The 15,498-nt window shown below is 31.8% G+C and overlaps 3 protein-coding genes across 3 annotated transcripts in view; 2 read left to right on the top strand and 1 right to left on the bottom strand.

The window, feature by feature from the left end:
* Positions 1–2,491, top strand: part of LOC123656426 (venom carboxylesterase-6-like) — a 30,799-nt gene extending 28,308 nt beyond the window's left edge. Inside the window, exon 10 of the mRNA XM_045592113.1 lies at positions 2,258–2,491. Within this exon, the coding sequence (XP_045448069.1) occupies positions 2,258–2,453 (196 nt within the window). The 3' untranslated portion in view covers positions 2,454–2,491. The remainder of the gene's footprint in view (positions 1–2,257) is intronic.
* A 654-nt stretch (positions 2,492–3,145) lies between these two features.
* Positions 3,146–4,784, bottom strand: LOC123656762 (B-cell receptor-associated protein 31). Its single transcript, XM_045592422.1, has one exon. It carries the CDS (start codon positions 4,637–4,639, stop codon positions 3,971–3,973), a length of 669 nt encoding a protein of 222 aa, XP_045448378.1. The 5' UTR covers positions 4,640–4,784; the 3' UTR covers positions 3,146–3,970.
* A 237-nt stretch (positions 4,785–5,021) lies between these two features.
* LOC123656432 (dynactin subunit 2) lies at positions 5,022–9,954 on the top strand. Its single transcript, XM_045592119.1, has 9 exons — positions 5,022–5,163; positions 5,237–5,439; positions 5,631–5,766; positions 6,196–6,302; positions 6,865–6,981; positions 7,966–8,041; positions 8,660–8,818; positions 9,087–9,183; positions 9,493–9,954. The coding sequence occupies exons 1-9, from the start codon at positions 5,128–5,130 to the stop codon at positions 9,672–9,674; spliced, it is 1,113 nt and encodes a 370-aa protein (XP_045448075.1). The 5' UTR covers positions 5,022–5,127; the 3' UTR covers positions 9,675–9,954.
* The last annotated feature ends 5,544 nt before the right edge of the window (positions 9,955–15,498 follow it).

Genomic DNA, 15,498 nt, shown 5'->3' with positions numbered 1-15,498 from the left:
AAGGTAAACAAATATAATATCAAAATATATTTACATTTTGATTAATTACCTAGTAGCCAATAGATAGCGGAAAGAGCAAATAGTGGAAATTTCAAAATCGAAAGTCTACAGAGATAACCGCCCTTACACAAACAAACGATAACAATTATATGTGTAGATTAATATATAATATATACATAGTAATATACACGTTAAATTACTGTTAAAAAGAAATCTGAACTAGTAAAAAAATTCAGTCGTATAAAATAAGTCTGCATTCGATCATTTTCAAATGATAATTAAAGTGTACTGGACACTAATTATCATTTGAAAATGATCGAATGAGATACGAGTACAAACGCCGATATCAAAGCGTACTGTATATAGGTACTTATATAGCTTGCAAATATTTATAATGTATGTGGATCGAACCCAAGCTATATATAGCTTTCTCAAAAGAAACAGTAATAACCACGCCGAGCCAACTTTAGGTACGCCTAGTAGTAAAATGGTGATAATTTTAGATAAATACTTATTCAATCTTGTTGTTTCCTAAGTTATACCTAGTTTCAAATTTAGTTTTATTGATACGCAATATTTGTAAAGAAACTTGTTGTAAAGGAGAATCGTAAATATTCTTCAATCCCTCTATAAAGGTTCCCTTTACCCTAGATTTAGAATATCGCAAAAAAATTGTTTGAGCCTATTTTTCTTAAATAATACCTATAAATAGTAATATGATACACCAATTACTATCTCTTAAATCGTATTAAATATATTTTGAACATTAGACATCTCACGGTACGGTTAGTATTTCTTGTAAGTAATTATCTTTATTGTTTTTCCTCTGTTATATTTTTTTCTTAGCTTTTGTCTGCTAATTGGTCCGTGAACAACATGTTAGACAAGTCGGTAATATAATATATATTACGATCATGTTACTGTCTACTGCTTAATAAAAAACAAAATAAACACACTAAGAAATTGAAAATCATTTTTTTTTAATGTAACTAGATCGGCAAACAAGCGTACGGCTCACCTGATGGTAAGCGATTACCGTAGCGTAGCTTATAGACGTCTGCAACACCACAAGCATCGCAAGCGCGTTGCCGATCCCATCCCCAGTTCCCGCCAGGAGCTCTTATCACCTTACTCACCAACAGGAACACAACACTGCTTGAAAACCGTATTATTTAACTATGATCTTCTGTAAGGTTGAGGTACTACGCCAGTCGGGCTGCTCCATATTTTGAACAGGAAATTTCCTGCTGTGTCTACCTAACATTAATTACCATTAATTAAAATTAATTAACATTAATTAATATTATAAAACTTTCATTATCGTTAAAAACATGTCGTTGTATGATACCTATAATATACAGTTAGTAATTATACCTATAAGCAGTTAATATTTGCAACTCGGTGTAACCGACCCACTTGCTATTTCTATTGTGTTCGTTAACCCGTGAGATATGCATGCTATTTACATTTCAAATATTTACACGGCGTCCAGACTCCGTTCTAGCGTCTAGACTAGTCATATTTGTGTGGAGCTTATTTGTTTATCGGTAGATTCCTTAACGCTGCTTTGATATTTCAATACAAGTAACTAAAATAAACGTAGATAACATTTTCGTAGCTATGTTGTTTTAAAATAAATTATTACAATTTCCTGGAATATTAAAATATCTGTATAATTTCGGCAATAGCTTTAATTGTATTCAATCATTATTCATTATGTTATTAATTTAGAATTTAATTATGTTATTAATATTTTACTGATTGTAGGTACCTACATAAATGGCTAACGTGGTTTATTTTGTTAATATTGCGTATTTTATTATTAGTTTGCTATTACTTATTTTGTGTCATTGTTTCGTTTCTATGTGCTTGCATGAAAAAAATATATAATTATATGTTACTTTTAAACTAAGATTACGGTGTAGACTAGATGAGGATTGCGGAAAACCGGAATGTCTGACGCGAACTTGGGGAGGCCTATGTCCAGCTGTGGACTGCAATAGACTGAACTGACTGACTGACTTTTAAACTAATGTTCTTCTTAATAAAATCAAAAAGTAGAATTAGTAAATCGTAGATATTCATTTTAGTAGAATCTGTTTAAATTCGTTAAGCAGATTTCTAATTTTATCTTGGTGTTTAGAATTATATAAATTCTACTTGGTACTCGACCCTTTTAATGTTAAAAATTATACCACTGATTTTTTTCAACCAATAAGTATATTTTCCATATCAATGACTACTGTATTTTCAACAGAACTCCAAAACTGCCAAATGGACCGGAATGGAAAAAGGTGACACCTGGCGCGACTGAATTGGACTATCTAGAAATAGCCGGACCGAACAAAATAGAAATGAAGGCTAGCTCCGATTTCGGACAAACTCGGTTTTGGGACAGCCTTGGATTTATCGAAAATGAGAATTTCCATGTATCTATTAAAGATGAACTGTAATTAATAAATATAGGAGTATGTTACACAATACAATAAAATGTTCTGTACTTTCTTTATTTCTAAAATTTTATAATTTAAGGGCCAGTTGCACTGGATGTGGTCAAACTTTATCCTGCACATAAGTTACGAATATACTTTAACAGCAGGAGGTAGAATAGGCCATTAGGACCTGTTTCACCACAATTACTACTTTTAAATTTCAAAAGTACTACTTTTAGATTTACATTTGTGAATAGATAGGTATATCTCACTAATATAATGGAATTTCATGGTTAAAACTTTACATATTAAACTTCTATCTGTTAGATACATTCGTCCGTCAAATAAAGTTGTCCAGGACTGGTGGAACAGGCCTTAAATTAAATTTACGCTAATTTACGTGTAATGTAGTACAACACATTCGTACTTTATCTGTAAATCAGTAGACTTCTGAAGCATATATATGCATGGTTTATAATTTTATATAAACAAATTGCTATTATATTTTATCAAAAACCTATGTCTCTAAATCTTATTAGTATATCTTATAATTAGAGACTTTAAAATATATACTACAATAAGTAATTATAAATATAAAAATGTAGGTAGAATGTACCTTATCAAAATAAAGATTTTTTAACTATGCATATATATATGATGATGGTACTATATGTATTGTTTCATGTATTTTTTTTTTACAAATAAAACTAGAATTGGAATAAAAAATATGTATTTTAATTTCATCAACCACACACCCTACTCTTTCCGTGCTTTACAAAATTTATTTTACACTTTGAAACAGCTAAAACAGCAAAAATTATTTGTTCAAAAATTAACTTAAATTAGTCACTTATATAATTATATGACTTATAAAAATGTTATTTTTTTTAAAGTAATTGTCTTTTTATAACATCTAACAAGACATGAATAGATGCTATCATCTATATATTTATAGATATAAATAAAAGTAAGCTTTGGATTAAATTTGAATAACTTGTTTTAAAAAAGGATATAGAAAAATCACCTTAAACCAGATATCCTAAAAAATAACAAACCAAAACACGTTTTACTACTAAATATTAATTCCAAATTATATTGATTTTTTTTTTTATTATTTACAACAAGCAAAGAATTTCATGATATATGAAACATTCAATTTTAAAAGCTAGCATTCAAGTTTCAACCATAGCTTACAAAAAAGTTTCAAACACTTAAATATTAAAAAATGCCACAACATTAAATTAAACACAAAACAAATCAGACCTCTTATTACAACAAGTTTTTTTTTTTTTTGTTTTACTGCAGTTAGAATTTCAAGAGATAAGTAATATGCCAGTATAATAAGCAGTTACACGAAAATATTAAAACCTCATTTATTCTACAAATAAAAGATATCTTCAAGGCTTTATGTTAAATCACAGTGGATTACATCAGCAGATACATTTAGAAGTTTTAATTAATGTTGATAATAATAGGAATATATAGTTAAAATTACCATGTAAATACAAATTCCTACTGCATTTTTCCACCAACAATACTTACTCATCTTTTTTGTCACCACCTGCAATTGTGATCTTCTTCTGCAACTTGCTGTGTTCCTCTGTAAGTCTGTCATATTCACGGTTCAGACTCTCAGCTTGAGACTTGACTGCTTCTTTGTCTTTCTTTTCCTTTGCCAGTTCTTTCTTGAGGAGTTCAACCTGACCTTGTAAATCCTCAAGCTCCTTCTTTGTTACTTCGTCGCCGGCGCCCTGTTTTTCGAGCAGCGTCTTAGCCGCACTTGTTGCACTTTGAGCCTGACGGAAGTTTGCCTCGGACTGAGCATACAAACTAGCTAGTTCGCAGATCATCTGGATGACGCGCCGAATGACAACAAGAAGGAATAAGGCAATACCTGAGATGTAGAAGTTCCTTTGGGCGCGGAATAAGCGCATGTTACCTTGCATTTCCGCATCCAAGTGCTGATGGTCTGAAGGCTCTAAGTTTGAGTACTTTTGCATCTCCCGGATGGCGTCTAGAAGACATAATACCAGTACACCAATCAACACAATGAAATATATAGACGCTTGGCTACTTACATAAGCCAAAAATTTCGATTTGAAAAACTTATTCCATCTTGCAGGACTTGCGATCGGCAAAGTCAATAATAGCACAAATGCTATTTCGGCGTATAGAAACGTAGCGATGATGGTCCACTGGAGACTCATGTTGATGTTTTACAACGCTTACAACTTGAATAACCTTTTAAAGTACCACTTCTGACGATATACGAAAATTTAATGTTGTAATACAACTTCGAGAATATCGGTGACTCAACAGAGAGCAAAGTCAAATTTGTCTAGCTGTTGACATGACGTGTACTTACCCCCACATTGCAACGCCTGAAAACAAATAGTTTGGTAACAGTAAAAAAAATATAAATTGTGAAATTGTAGAATCGAATTGTTAAGTTTCTTAAATGCTTAATGATTTGATGCTATGCATGAAAATAATATATTAAATTAAAAATATATTAAATTAAATGTAATGAGTTGTAACGTAAAATGAAACTCATTTGTAACTTTGACATTAATATGACGTTTTAACCAGTCACTGCCGTTTCTGACGTCATCTTTACTAAATAAAGGATACATTGTAAAAATATAAAATAAACTAATAAAGTAGAGTATAAACTATATTATTCATCTATTGTAAAATGGCAGATCCAAAATACGAAAACCTTCCAGGCATAGTAAGTAGAAATAAGTGTTACATTATCAGATTATTGATTTTGTAACCAGTCAAATAAAATCATTATTTTATAGGCTTACGACCAACCTGATGTCTATGAAACCGGTGATTTGCCGGAGGCAGACCAGCCCGAACCGTATGAAGAAGAAGAGAATGATAGCATTGAACAATTACATCTTTCAGTGAAAGATTCATTCAACAAGTTCAAAGGGAAATTTCTCACAGGAAATGTGGACTTTTCGGACAGATTAAGTAGAAAAAATCGTATTGGATACAGGTAATAAAAATATAAATATTTATTTTTTATAACAATTATCATATCAATTATAAATAACTAAATAAAATTTAATTGTTAAAGTATTCATATCGTATTATCAGAACATATTAAAACATTTATAAAATACAATAGATAAAACATATATCGCCTGTAAACATAAAACTACTTGATTTTATCTTGATTAAATCTAGGGCCGGTGAGTGGGAGTTAGCTGCTGAGGGTGAGCCAGAAACAGCTCTACAACGCTATAACCGACTTCGCTGTGAGTTCTCAGAGCTACTTGAACAGGTCACTGAACAACAGAATAAAGCTACTGAAAGTGAAAAGGTATAACATTAAACTCTTAACATGCTCACATATAATATTCGGCCAGCTTTTACCCGCAAAGTTCAAGTTAATCATATCTAGCATAGGTTCAGTGGTTTAGGTAAATAATATAAGATAGACAGAGAGACAGAGTCACTCTCACATTTACAATATTAGTAGGGATTTCTTTGTAAAGCTTACACTGAAAAATTATAGAAATAATTATGTAAAAGCTAAGAATTAATTTTCATCTATTTTTTTTTTCATTCTGTTGTTTCAAAAATGTAATTTTGCTTTCAACAAAGAAAGATTTGATTCTTATAACATGCTTGTAAACATGGAAGAGCTTAATGACAATCATAAAAAATAAAATACTTATTTCAAAGTAATTGACAGCGTTTATAAATGTATAATATACTGTTGATTTATTATTATTTTTCATGTTTTTAGGAGGAGCATACAAAACTAGCATCACAAATCAACACAACAAAGAAACTTCTTGAAGAACTGAAGCTGGAAGAGGGTGAACAAGTTGATCCAAAGGCTGAGAAATTAAAGTAAGTCATAGATTATTCCAAAAATCTCTAAACATACATATAATTTAATTAGTCTATAATAATAGTTAAATTGTTAAATTTTATGCTTATATTATTTTATAGTATCTGTATAAGCTAAGCTGTTAATATTTGTAATTTTATCTTTTAATATTGTCCACAAATTATTGTACAATTTTATACAGATTAAATCACAGCCAAAATTCTTTAAGGTTTGTGTTGTGTGTTGTTTGTTTTGTGGATTAATACTTTTTTAAAATTGTAGTGCATGGCTAGTATTCTGATAGGTAAAGAGTTCCTCCCATAATGAACGTAACTTAGATAATTATTTCAGTTTATAGTACTTAATTCTCTGTTGTGTTTTTAAGTTGTTATAGTTCTTGGTATCATAACAATTGTTATTAAGGCCTAAAATAATGGTCTCTGTATTGATTTTGTTAATTTTGACATTTAAGTAATATATCATGTAATAGGTTCTTTGAAGTTCTATTTTTAATTATTATATCCATGATATAATAATATTTATATGCTTTCAATTCAATAATAAACTATTTATATTTCATAGAGAGTACCTGAGCACAAATAGTAAGAAAAAACATGGGGAAGTTGTAACAGCACATCTAAAACTCAAGCCTGAGGTAACTCTGGCACAGACCACTAGGATAGCTCAACTAGAACACAGGTGATTTGTCCATTTAACTATAATTAATATTAAACATAGAAATAAGGGAAACGTCTCTTTGTACGTGCAGTGCCCGACTGGGGTAGTACCTCGACCTTACAGAAGATCACAGCAAAATAATACTGTTTTCAAGCAGTATTGTGTTCCTGTTGGTGAGTAAGGTGACCAGAGCTCCTGGGGGGATTGAGGATTGGGTCGGCAACGCGCTTGCGATGCATCTGGTGTTGCAGGTGTCTATAAGCTACGCTAATCGCTTACCATCAGGTGAGCCATACGCTTGTTTGCCGACCTAGTCACATAAAAAAAAAGTGTGCGTCGAAACTTGTTTATAAAGGCAGCGAAGGTATTGCAAAAAAAATAATTTAAATTTAAGAAAACTATTCCAAACCACTATATGAAAATAGCTGTTGGTCAAAAAAAAAATTAGAACGCCTTACACGCTTAATTATTATTACTAGTGATCGCCCAGAGGTCGAAATTCGACTATAATTAAAAATTTTAATTATAAAAAACTAAAAAATAAGAAAATAAAGAACCTTTTTTTTCAATTTGACTACAGACTGACAATCAACAAAAGAGTATAATATGCATGTGTGTGTCAAATACAGGGTAGTATGTGTAATGTTTTATTTTATCGATTTAATATATTTTTATGCATAATAAAAAAAATATTAGCATTCTGCACTCCTTCTCTATATAAACTATAAGTGTACGAAATTCTTCACATATTAATATTATAGATTACGTTGTTTTATGTAATGTAGTTTTACGACTAAACTTGAAACTATCAGTACTACTTGACTGGTTTTTTGACGTGTCTCATTGTAGCGTTACACTCATCGTCTCGTTACGCTCATCGTACGCTTGATAACCATTTTTTTTTCATATATCTAAAAGTAATGGTATGTGAATTCATTCTGTATGTTAATATATTATAAATTAAAGTTGTATGTTATATATTAAAGTTACATCTCTTTTGGTCAGATTACATAAGTTGGAACAAGCGGCCGGTGTGAGAGATGAGGAAGCATTCCGTAGGTTACAGACAGCTACGGGAGAGGTAAACGTACCTTAGAAATAATCATTGTATTTAAGTTGGTGGCTTTGATGGGAAGAAGTTAGGGGCCTATCATTATAATAATAGTATATTATTATCCCACATAATTAAGCTTCAAAAAAATATTTTAAATTATTCAACAAATTATTGTTTTTTGGACGTGATAACGTCATAAATCGATGAACACCGGCTACACGCGTGAAAAAGTGTCACGTTCAGGCGGAGCGTGAAAGCGAGAGCGCAGAACAAGCGATAGAGAGACATGTACAGCCCAAGCGTCGGCTTGTGACACATTTATCTCTCTACTCGGGTGACGTCAGAGCAAGCAGTTCCAAATAATTCAGGTCAATTCATAAAAGTATGCAATTTTTCATCAATGTTTCTTTGTGACGTTATCACGTAAAACTATTGTCCGTAAACCAACTTTACAGACAACCATTTTTTTAAATAAATTATAACCAGGTGTTGTATCACTAATTGAGAATGTTGAATCTGTAAAGAAGAATTGACAAGAAACTCCACAAAAACTCAATCATTACAAATTTAGTCATGTTTTGCATGAAAAATACGGTGCTTATAAACTCACATATTCTTTTCAAAATATGTTATGTTGAATATTAGGTGACATTGTGTGGAGCAGCAGCAACGCTCGCAAATCAGGCCACATTACTTCGTCCTGCGGATTTAGCAGCGGCTGAAGCAAGAGTCACGTCGCTACTCTCAAATGTAGAGGCTTTAAAGACAGCAGTTAAACCAGCAGAACCAGAGGTTGAAGCAAAGGTATTAGCATCCCCATTAAGATTTTTACTTTCGAAAACGTTATATTTTTTTCTTTTAGATAAAATTAGCTTAAAATTTTCCTAAAATCAGTTATCATGGGTAAATCCCATCAAAATGGGTCCTGCAGTTTGAATGACTAGTCAAAGTACATACATATACTGAATTATTTATTTAGTTATTACTTCATGCAGTAAGTAAAACTAATACGAATTTCCACAAACCCTTTTTAATTTATGTATATGCTAATATTTGTTCTTATGTATCTCAGGTGAAAGAACTACATAAACTGTTAAAACAAATAGATGGTGTGTCACATTCCGAAATCTTAGAACGAATGGAGGCGCTTGAAGCTCTTCATAATCAAGGTAATTGAATTGAATTATTGCTTTTTTTTATATTTTCCTTCATGATTGATATTACGGTTTTCGTAACGTCAAATCGAAAAGTTTTGCATGATAAACATAATTTGTAAAATGACTTATAAAAAAGCTACTCAGATTGTTTGATTTTTTTATTAGTGATTTTTTATTAGATTTTTTTCATACAATGAATGTCTTTGAAAAATGTTGCCGCCAATTAAATTTTGTGAAAAATTCCACCCTTAATGCCAACATTTAGCAAATTTTCCTTAATAACACCCAAAATAAATTTTCTTTTTTAACTTTTTTTTTCAGCAAGTAACTTTGGAAAGTCATTGACAGAGTTAGAAACGCTTCAAAGCACTATAGCAAGCGGTGTTCAGAATAACAAAGAGCTACTCCAGGGAGTCCAAGAAGTATTTGCTCATAATATTGACAGTCTACAGAAAGAAATTAAAAAATTAGACGAGAGAATCAGCAAGTTAGCGACTGCATGATGATACAAAAATGTTTAGATGGGCTTAAAATTATTTTTTTTAATCCGTAGTCAGAGTTGCAATGTAAAAAAGTTTATTGGCATAATAACGTTTTGAAATTATTTGATTTCTAAGATATAATTTAGAGGAAACTTTTAAGGGTCTGAGAAACTTGTGCATTCACTAACACAATACCTAGTTTTGAATTAGTAACAGGATTTCAGTGTCAAATTAAAAGATTAATTTTCCATCCGACTCATATTTGTTTTCTGTATAAAATATAAATGACTTACTTTACAACTGTCAAATCTTTTATTTATCTAATTTTTAGATTCTAGAGATAAATTTTTTTATACAAAATTTATTGTTTTCCAATTGAAAACAAATTGTAATATTTACCAATACCAACATTATTTTGTTATTAGTGAATCTGCAAGGTCTAAAATGAATAAAATCGATTTCCATTTAAACCACTTGCATTGTGTCATATCTTAATAGCACTGATAGGTTACGAAAACTTATTATATTCATAATTCGTATCGATTCTATAAAAAATTTGCTTATTTTATATTATTTTATACTGTTACTATGTAAAGGCATTCAAATTGAATTGAACTACTTATATAAATTAACTGTTAAAAATTAAAATATAACGTAGAAATATCAAGGTACTTATGTACCAATTAAAAAACAAATATGCATAAATTAATTTTCAATAATTATTGTATTTTGGTGATTCACATAAATGACCAATTTTTACCACAAATAAAAATATATTTATATTTGTGTATATCGAACTCCACAAATTATAAATAAAATACTTGATGTTTCTACTTTTCTCATTCCATAAATAAAGTTCAAATTATCATGACCTGTAATCTCAATATCACATTATTTAAAACTTGTAAAAGAACCACATTTTATCATAAATACTATACTATCAAAGCCGTCATGTTGAATACAATCAGTATTTGATATATGGGAATTATTGTTAAGTAGACAGCTTAAATAATTAATTTATTTAAAAATAAAAGCAATTATTTAAAATGAATGTGTTTAATTGTATACCCGTGCTAAAATAAATAACAATAAAATAACCGTGTTTTTTTTCATTATTTCATTTTTAAACTGCTATTATTTCGTGCTTGCATGGTGATCGATTTTATTTGCAAGGCTTAGCTGTTGATTTTGACGTCGAGTTGCGGAGAATGGCCCGTTAATCATCATCATCAACATAAATAAATTTCCAAAATACAAGTAGCCTAAGTTACTCCTCCATTAACATAAAGGGAAAATTTCTAAGCCATCTCAAGTTTGCCGACGCCGATAATTTTGTTCTCAGAATCTTCTCAACAACTGTATAAAATGATAAATTAACTCCACCAGGCCAGTATTAGGGTCGGTTTGGAAATGACACCCATTTCAATTAACAATATCCCTGTTGAATTTCTTGATAAATACATCTATTTAGGTAAACAGATCTTCAGAAAAGAAAGAAACACAGAGGCAGTGGACCGCAGAATAACGATTACCTGGAAAAAGTACTGGTCTCATAAAGAAATATCCAAATCACGCCTCTCGCGCACCCATCAAGAAGATGGTTATGGATTCAGCAATTCTACCATGTCTTACCTATGGATGTCAAACTTGGATATTTAATCACAAAATTATGAACAAAATCCAAACCACTCAGAAACACAGAGAAGCCACTCAGAGAAGAATGGAGATAGTTACCTTGGCTTACAATTGAAGGCCAAAGTAAGAAATAGAGAAATTCGCAGAAAAACTAAGATAACAGACGCACTCACGTTTGCCCTACAATGAAAGTGAAAATGGGTAGGTCACGTGGCCAGATATACAGACGATAGATGAACACAAAACGCTATCAAGTGGAAAGGCCCACAGGGCACGAGAGCAAGAGGCAGGCCTTACGCTAGATGGGTGGATGAAATAGCGGAGGTGGCGGGTCGTGATTGGCTTGATTTATTAAAAACAGAAACTTTTTAGCTAAAAACAGAAAGGCTTTTACCCAAAAGGGGTCCATACAATGTTTAAACGACAATGCTGTCTTGTTTTATTAAATTTAGCTTAGTTTACTTAATTTTAGCTTTTTTGTTTAATTTAATTCTGTTTAATTTAATTTTGTTCAGTTTGTTTAATTTAATTCACATAATTTGTTTCATTTATTAAATTCGTTCAAACTTATTTAATTTATTGATGAATTTTGTATAGAATTAAATAAAGCTTTATTATTATTATTATTATAAGTTACTCCTTATTACATCAGCTATCTGCCAGCGAGTCCCATGAAAATCGGTCCAGCCGTTTCAGAGATTAGCCAGAACAAACAGACATACACACTGACAGACAGACAAAAAATGTAATAGAATGTTATTTTGGTAATGTACCGTGTATACACCATCCATGTGTATTTAATAAAAAGCGGTTATTTTATTATTACAAACAGACACCCCAATTTTATTTATTTGTATAGATGATCTAACACATTTGGGGCATGTGCGAAATCATTTTTGCATTTTGTGCACTATTGAACCCCTTTAGTCTTAATAAAGGGTATCCAAACTTTGAAAGCCATAATGATTTTTTCGGTGTTCCAAGGACCAAAACAATTTTAATTTTTCGGATAAATTTCTAGCTAGACTAGTCGCAAATAGACGGTTGTGTAGGTGGAATTCATATCAATTACTTATAAGTTATTAAAATGCTTTAATATTAGATAGGGTAGACTAACCTAATTTTGGCACCACACTAATTATTGGCACTTCTGCGTTTAAATTATTTTAATAAGAATCCACCTAATCTCACGATGTTGCAACTTATTTAAATAGAGTAGTAGAATTCTGAGCTACCATACTGGCAACACATGAAAAAAAAGAAATGACAATAGCGGCGGAACTATAATAACGGTTAATCGTGCCTCGAGTTGATCCGTAAAAATTATTTTTTTGCTAAGGTAAGAGCTTTTTTAATATCCTTGAATCTTAGTTATCAAGTATTTATTACGCATTTTATGATTTAAAGCAAATTCAGTACGTATTATTGTACCTATTTGACCATTTTATTTCCAAGAATTGCATTGTTTCTGTTATTTTATCTCAGTGCCAACATTACGTATCCAAAAATATCCATATTCTAATTTATTGGCACTGATGACAGTAATTGGTTTTCTTGAGTTGTTGTTTTTAGGTGTATATTTTGTGTATTTATGTATTAATAAACCACAATTTTTTGTATGATTGCGATATAAAAGTAAAAAATACAATGATTCCAAATCTTGTCCCCCGTGCCAACCGCGAAATTACTAACTATCGACACTAGGGCCAATAAATAGGCATAACTATGGTAATAATTGGTGTCATCTACCCTACGATTTTATTTTCAGGTTACCCGATTTAAACCTCGATTTTAAACATGAAAACAAAAATAAAAAGCTCTAGAAAAAAAACCAAAGAAGTACGCCGACGTAAGATATACAATTCTGAAAGCATAAATAAGGCCCTACAAGCTGTCAAAGAAGGTATGAGTAAAAAATTGGCTGCAAAGACCTACCAAGTGCCGAGGGCTACATTACAATAGGATTAAGAACCCTGAGCACCAGCCACGTCCAGGCCCTCCTACTGTTCTGACGGAAAAGGAAGAAAAAGATCTCGAAGATTGGATTTTGCTTAGTTGTAGAAAAGGTTTTCCAAAACGCAAAGATGATTTAATCAGCAGTGTATCGAACTTTTTGAAAAATAGTAACAGGGCCAGCGCTTTTAGGAATGGCGAAAAGTGGTATAAATTATTTCTTCAACGACACCCAAACATTTCTGTACGCACACCTGAGGCAGTCACAGCAGCGAGTGCTGCTGTTTCAGAAAATGATGTCAGAGGCTGGTTCAGTCAAATTGAGGTTTACCTAAAAGAAAATGATTTATTTCATATACTCGCAGATTCGTCGCGAGTATTTAATGGCGATGAGACTAACTTTCTTCTTTGCCCCAAAACTGGAGTTGTATTGGCTCCGAAAGGCGAAAAAAATGTCTATGAGGTAGACAATGCGCCCGCCAAAACTTCCTTAACCGTAATGTTCACATTTTGTGCTGACGGAGATCTCACACCTCCAATGGTTATTTTTCCGAATAAGCGCATATCAGCTGACATTACGTCCAAGGTTCCGTCAAATTGGGGTATAGGGCTTAGCGACAACGGTTGGATGAAAGCCGAAGTCTTTCACGATTACATCGAGAGTGTATTACACCCTCACTTGATCAAAAAAGGCACAACATTCCCCATAATATTGTTTGTCGATGGTCACAAGACCCATCTAACATTTGCTGTTAGTGAGCTATGCAAGAAATTGGAAATTGTCCTGATTGCGTTATACCCCAACTGTACCAGATTACTGCAGCCAGCTGACGTTTCAGCATTCAAGCCATTGAAATCTGGTTGGAAGAAAACTGTTTTGGAGTGGAGGCAAAATAACCCATCTATTGCTCTCACTAAGAACAATTTCGTACCGCTTTTAGTCAAAACTATCAAAAACACGATCACGGCATCAACAGTAATTAATGGATTTAGAGCTACAGGTCTCTACCCATGGAATATGAACGCCGTGGACTATACAAAATGTCTTGGAAAGGCAAATATTCTGCAAACAAAAACTTATAATAAAACGAATACTGAAGAACCAAAAGTGATGACCAAAGAAGACTTTATGAATATTATAGGAGCAAGTAAAATGAGTCAAATTGAACTAGGTGTACTAAAACCAGAAGAAAACTATTTGAAAAAAATTTGGAACTTTTTCACGGAAGTGATAAAGGATAGTACAAATTTAAACAAGGACAATATTTCCAGTCCACAAGATGCGCATATGACATTAGATGCAATGAATATTGAAAACATGCCAGTTATTTTAAGTGGAGAATTGAGAGAAGAGCTTTCTGATTGCATACCTACACCTGCCTCGGCAGTTATTGTAACAACAGAAGACTTCAATGATGGCAATGACGATCGTTTATCGGACAATTCACTAGAAGTTTTACATGTAACTCATAAAGCAGAAGTATATGATGCTAAGATTGACAATACGAAATTTTCAGTTCAGTCCCAACAAATTAAACATCCCATGAAAACATTCGCACAACAACAAAGTTCCGAGTTTGAAAAAATAGAAATATTGATCCACCACCTGTGAAGATTCAAAAACATTCTACTGCCCTATTGAACCTTACTCCCATTAAATTAACCGATGTCCTTGTGTTGCCAAAATCACCTCAACGAAAAGGCGTTAGAAACATAAAGAGAGCTCCTTTTGTATTGACTTCTGATAAATGGAGATCAATAGAAAGCGAAAAACACCGCGTAAAACAGGAAAAAGAAGAAGGTATAAAAAGAAGAAAAGAAGAAAGAGAAAAAAAGAAATTAGAAGCAAAAACTAAACAGACAAATCGAAAGGTACAAGCAGCTAAATTGAAAATTAAGAAAGAACACGGAAAAGTAAATGTAGATGTGAAGAAACTTGCGCCACGTGAAAAGTTGGATAACGTAGATATCTCGTTGATACCACCTACAAATGTAGATTGTACACCGGTTGAAAAACAAGAGGATAAGGAAAATTACATCGACTATGCTAGTTTAATTCCTGAAAATAAGGTTAATAAACAAAACAAGATAATATACACCGATGCTGAAATAGAAAAGTTTTTGACTAATTTTGATTCCTCTGACATTTAAGTTATTGTATAGTTCTAAGTGATCATTTTATATTGCTTTTTCTTTTTCTAAAAGTTTACTGTATATTGATTTGATAATGCATGAACCAAATTATTGATAAGGATTT

The sequence above is a fragment of the Melitaea cinxia genome, chromosome 9 (genome assembly GCF_905220565.1).
Source record: "Melitaea cinxia chromosome 9, ilMelCinx1.1, whole genome shotgun sequence".
Classification (NCBI taxonomy): Eukaryota; Metazoa; Arthropoda; class Insecta; order Lepidoptera; family Nymphalidae; genus Melitaea; species Melitaea cinxia.
This window is presented reverse-complemented; position numbering and strand designations above follow the sequence as displayed.

What these genes read in the sequence shown, in the direction of transcription:
- LOC123656762 (XM_045592422.1), bottom strand. Translation starts at nt 4,639, where the DNA reads ATGAGTCTCCAGTGGACCATCATCGCTACGTTTCTATACGCCGAAATA.
- LOC123656432 (XM_045592119.1), top strand. Translation starts at nt 5,128, where the DNA reads ATGGCAGATCCAAAATACGAAAACCTTCCAGGCATA. An exon ending in ACGAAAACCTTCCAGGCATA is followed by an intron (nt 5,164 to 5,236) that starts GTAAGTAGAAAT and finishes ATTATTTTATAG; the next exon opens with GCTTACGACCAACCTGATGT. An exon ending in AACCAGAGGTTGAAGCAAAG is followed by an intron (nt 8,819 to 9,086) that starts GTATTAGCATCC and finishes TATGTATCTCAG; the next exon opens with GTGAAAGAACTACATAAACT.